This window comes from Musca autumnalis, unplaced genomic scaffold, assembly GCF_047663935.1.
Source record: "Musca autumnalis isolate F117 unplaced genomic scaffold, ASM4766393v1 scaffold_4, whole genome shotgun sequence".
NCBI classification, from domain to species: domain Eukaryota; kingdom Metazoa; phylum Arthropoda; class Insecta; order Diptera; family Muscidae; genus Musca; species Musca autumnalis.
In genome coordinates this window covers 136,657,006-136,661,898 of record NW_027411977.1, presented here as the reverse complement: position 1 = coordinate 136,661,898, position 4,893 = coordinate 136,657,006, and the positions used below count along the sequence as shown (strand labels likewise).

Below are 4,893 nucleotides of genomic sequence, written 5' to 3'. Positions count from 1 at the left end.
GGTAAAAGCAAGTGTTGTTGTACAACAATCGTTACAACAACCACATAGAAATTTGTTTTTGTACGTAATACTAGTGTCATAACCATATGGGCAAAAATGTAAACAAATATAAACACATTTTGAGGGTTAATAAATAAAATATTGTTTTGAAAAACGTTAGATTTTCAATTTAATGTTTCCACTATTTTTTCTTAACAAGGAGTTGTTAGCCGTATGTATTTCTCAAAATAAAATATTTACAATCAATAATTGATTATTTTTCAGATGATATCAATAATTATGAAGAAAGAGGACGAGGATGGCAAAACCTATTCCATTGAAAGATATCGGGCACCCATGGTAGAATAAAGTAAAGGTAGGCCACAGCTAACAGCTGATTACAATTTTTTTCTTTTTATGGCCTAATCTGTCAAAAGCAGGGTTGACATTTTGTACTGTTTTTGACATTATGCAATCATAAAGGTAGATGTATCGCTGAATTGTTCCAACAAAAAAATTCTGCTGTAACACTATATCTTAAAATTAAAAACAAGGACAAAAAATGAGTATTCGCGTGCCAAAATAAAATAGTTGATTTTTTAGCAAAACTTACGAATGAACAATTTATCAAATATTGATATTAATTTAAATTTGTTCCAAAAGTATGGGAATGTAAAAATTACAATTTTTGTAAAAATTCTGCTGACATTTATCTGCAAATCGGATACCAGCAATCACGATGTCAGATTAGCCAAACTTGTCAAGTAGAAAATAAGTGAATGACATTTTTTCATTGTCATAATTTTGGGAAGAACTTTTGCTATTTTTTGAACACTTTTCCAACAAGAATATTCTGGAGCCTAGCTAAAGAAATGTTTTTACACTATATGGCACTTTTAACATATAAAAAGTGAAGCTCTAAGTTCCATATGTTTTTGTAATACGGGATAGCTATGCAGGTACATCTACCATTATTATTTTACCATGCCATTTGACGTTTTAAGCCATGGCAGCAGGGTGGCATTTCTCAGTGATTTTCATACCTGGCCTACCTCTACTTCATTGTACCATGGGTTGTCACAAATACAAAATGTATATGCAAACCAGTGATGGAAAATTAAAAATTTCAAAAAGTACTAAAATGGTACTTTTTTCATCGAAAAGGTACTTTTTTATTATATTTTTAAGAAAAAAATAAAACATTTTTATTCAGTATAAAACAACAACAAATCTATGAAATATGAACAATGTTGCAAATATTTTAGATAGAGCTTTTTAATTTGGTACAGGAGTCTCAATTATTCCTAGTATGTTTGGTATTGAGAATGGGTTCAATCGGTCCACATTTTGATATGATACCACGGTACCTCCCGATTTTCGGTATTTTGAAGGTTTGAGCAGGTCCATTTTCTGATATAGCCTCATAGAACGGTACAACCTGGTACGAACGGTACCAAAAACATGTTTTGGAGGCCGATGTTTGCTTTGTTTTACGACAGTAATCAAAACGATAGTCGGACTATCGATAGTTTGTCAGTACTAATATGCCCCCACAGAAGAGGTATTGCTGGTTCTCAGATTGGAAGGTGTTACGATACGGCTCGATGTGAACACTTTTAAATGATAAGTCTACTATACTGACTGTAACATCGTATTTCGGATTCTCATCGGGTGGAAGAGCCCCACGAGGAAAATAATCAATATATGTATGCCAATATTTTGGTGTATTCCCAATAAAAAGGTACATCATCCAGATTTTTAAACATGTCAATCCTGGATGTTGTTATCGAAAAAATAGTAAAAATGTGTAGATTCTTGTAGTTCTGGAACATACCAAAAGTGTGAATTTTGCATTTTTAGTTTCACATAAAATGTGTTAAATTGGCACAGAGTATGTGTAATGGTACTGAATTGGCTGCGGGGGTACTTCGGTACTTTTTATAATGAAATGGTACTGAAAAAAGTACTATTGTACTGAATTTTCCATCCCTGATGCAAACCCATAACTCAGCTGATGAGCGGTGTTTAAATATTAACGCGTAGTGAATGGTGGTGAAAAGAAGAATTTAATTTTGTTTTTCTCGCGAGCGACTGTGATTGTGTTAAATTCTATTCAATTTTTTAGATTTTTTAAAAATATATAAATTAATCCATAACAAAAAAACGTTATACCCAAGCACAATGGTTGATCCAAATCGTAAAATAAATCGCCTTACAGATAGAGATCTCGAATTTTTAGAAGAGTGTGAACGTGAATTTGGTTTGCGCTACTCTGAAGAAGATTCCGAATTTATGGAACATTGTGCGAAGCCATTGCCTGACCCACCTGTTGTAGAGAATTGGTCGTTTGGAGATGGTGGTGGCGGACGTAATCATAATCAAAATCGTGGCGGTGGTAATCGTGGTCCGAGAGGATGGAGAGGTCATGGAGGCAACAATCGTAATTTTAGACACCGGAGAGGAGGACGAGGTGGTGGCAGTGGCCGATATCAGAATGGCTATGATTCTCGAGATCAAAACTATCGCCGTGAAAGGGAACAACCATATCCACAGCATCCACCTATGAATGTTAGAAGAGATTATGGCAATTTTGTAGCAGCATCAAAAGACTAAGGGAAATTGTAGGAACGTATTAGAGTAGTAAATTTATACAAAAAATAATAATGATAACAATACAATGTTTAAATTTTTTTGATAAAAACAATTTTTGTTCTTTTTTTAAAAAGCTTAGTACTTGTGGGACAAGTTTTCTTTTTACAAATCCCGCTGATAACAGGACAACCAACAGTTTTGCATGTTGCCAGCAGGACATCCATTTACATTTATCCCATGCGTACCAAAGATGGTTTTTAGGACCTTGTTCTTCTTCCGAACCATTGTTTTTATGAGAAATTGAGAAGATTGTCAAAGATGACTTAGAGAATTTTCTTTTTTCAAAAGAGTTCTTCACCTCCTTGGTCCACAAGGTAAAGAATTGCAGTAGATTTCGGAAGATAGCTGAAAATTTCATTACTGCCGATACGTTGATAGTGTATTTAATATGTGTTGTTTTTCCCTCTTATGTCCATGCCTTTTACAAGTATCGTGCATTCGTCAGTAAAGCAGTAAATTTGAAAATGTAAGGATTAAACAGGAGAGGAGAAACAACTCCCTTGCGATAGGGTCATTTTACGAATTTTGGACTTGTTCCCTCAGAACCCCACATTTCCAACCTGTGGTTGATGTAGTTGCAGAACTATTTTTTGACTGTATCATGATTGAGCTGATAACATCGTCGATTAAGATGGAATGGTTGACAGTGTCAAATGCTTTGAATATATCCACTGTTACGACGATTGCCCTTTCGTAGAACTATAGTTTTGCCCATCTGCGATTAATGGTGCCCATCATTTTTTATTTCAAAAACTATCCTTAATAACGTTTGACATACATATGTACAAAACTCACTTTTTTTCTTAGAAAAATATAATTTATTACGCTCTATATATCTGACTAAAGTTATAAATAATTACAATTAATTACTTTTCCCTTCAGAGGATCTAAATATTTAAATCTTCGTCGGGATCTTCATCATCAAAGTCATCCGCGGCATCGGGGGTGTAAATTATATTGCTCTCTGTTGCCTCCAATGCCCTGTAAAATGTATTAATAAATTTGATAAAACTGGTCTAAAGATTAAGCCACATACATTTTTAAGAAGAAGAAAATAGAAATAGATGCCCTGTGGATCTGCTATCTCAACTAATTGTATGTCATATAATTTAAATTACTTACTTTTCATAGGGCATTTTCATGGCATTCCGAGCCACAATTTCCTCTTCATCTAATTCGATTTTAAACGTTCCAATTTGTTCTTTTTTCTCGCTATCATTTTCGATGGCGTTGACATTCTTTGGGGTTGTTTCTGGTTTTTTCATTTGAACCATGAATTCGTTTTTAGTCTTGGTATATGTATAACGGTTATTTGTAATACCACCGCCTGGTTTTCTCGTCAGAATTGTCAACTCTTTATCTGTTTGCAAGTTCAATACAATATCCGCCATATATTCGCATGCGGCTATTAGAAATAACCCATGCTCATCCAGAAGATTCTGCTTCGCTATCCAAAGAAACGTTCGTTTGGTGTTATCGCTTTTTCTCAACTTGTTGAGACAGCAAAATATCTCACAAGGCTTTTGATATGCCAACCAATCGGATAAATTTGGTAAGATAACATTCCATTTTTTGCATTCGGACAATTTGGCACTGCTTTTGCTCTCTGTTAGAAATGTTTGCAATGCATTGATGCCATCCAATTGACCATTCATGGGAAAGGTTTTAATAAAGCCGTCTTCCCCTTGTTCTTTGAGAAGTTGTGTAAGAAACTTATGTGAAATATTCTCATGACCCAGATCATCTGAAAGAAAGATTTGGTGACAATGTAAAAAATTATTTAGGGGATTACAGGCCAATTTTGAGCTTACCAAGAATTACAACAAGACGTTGCGTTGTTATGACTAAATTTGATAACATGTTCTCTGACAATTTGCGATTTATAACAACAATTGCAAAGCAAAAACACAAATCACGTTGTCAGTTTGTTTACAAATTCTACGAAGACACTCGGCGAGGGAAATCGCATTTCATCAGATAAAATAACACTGTCATATAACAGCTGTTGTCAATGCTGTCAACTTTGCAAAATGAATACACAGAGAGTAAATTTGGTCGTGTTCGATGGAAATGCAATTTTCTAATTTCGAAAATAGGAAATTTGGAAAATTTTCAAATTTAGAACCAAATGCAGTTGTGCCGAGTTGTGCAAAAAATCGATATCTCAACAATTTACAATAAAATATAATTTCCTGAGTTGTGCAAAAAACCGACATCTCAAAAATTTACAAAAAAAAAAAAATACAATTTCCAATATATGAC

General features: G+C 34.0%; 2 protein-coding genes across 2 annotated transcripts; one reads left to right on the top strand and one right to left on the bottom strand.

The window, feature by feature from the left end:
- Positions 1-2,032: 2,032 nt before the first annotated feature.
- LOC141402535 (uncharacterized) lies at positions 2,033-2,683 on the top strand. The gene has a single exon (XM_073984038.1). It carries the CDS (start codon positions 2,161-2,163, stop codon positions 2,590-2,592), a length of 432 nt encoding a protein of 143 aa, XP_073840139.1. The 5' UTR covers positions 2,033-2,160; the 3' UTR covers positions 2,593-2,683.
- Positions 2,684-3,426: 743 nt separating this feature from the next.
- Elp5 (Elongator complex protein 5) lies at positions 3,427-4,626 on the bottom strand. The gene is made up of 3 exons (XM_073984037.1): positions 4,443-4,626; positions 3,754-4,375; positions 3,427-3,612 (listed from the first exon to the last, which is right to left on the bottom strand). The coding sequence occupies exons 1-3, from the start codon at positions 4,489-4,491 to the stop codon at positions 3,519-3,521; spliced, it is 765 nt and encodes a 254-aa protein (XP_073840138.1). The 5' UTR covers positions 4,492-4,626; the 3' UTR covers positions 3,427-3,518.
- Between the last annotated feature and the right edge of the window lie 267 nt (positions 4,627-4,893).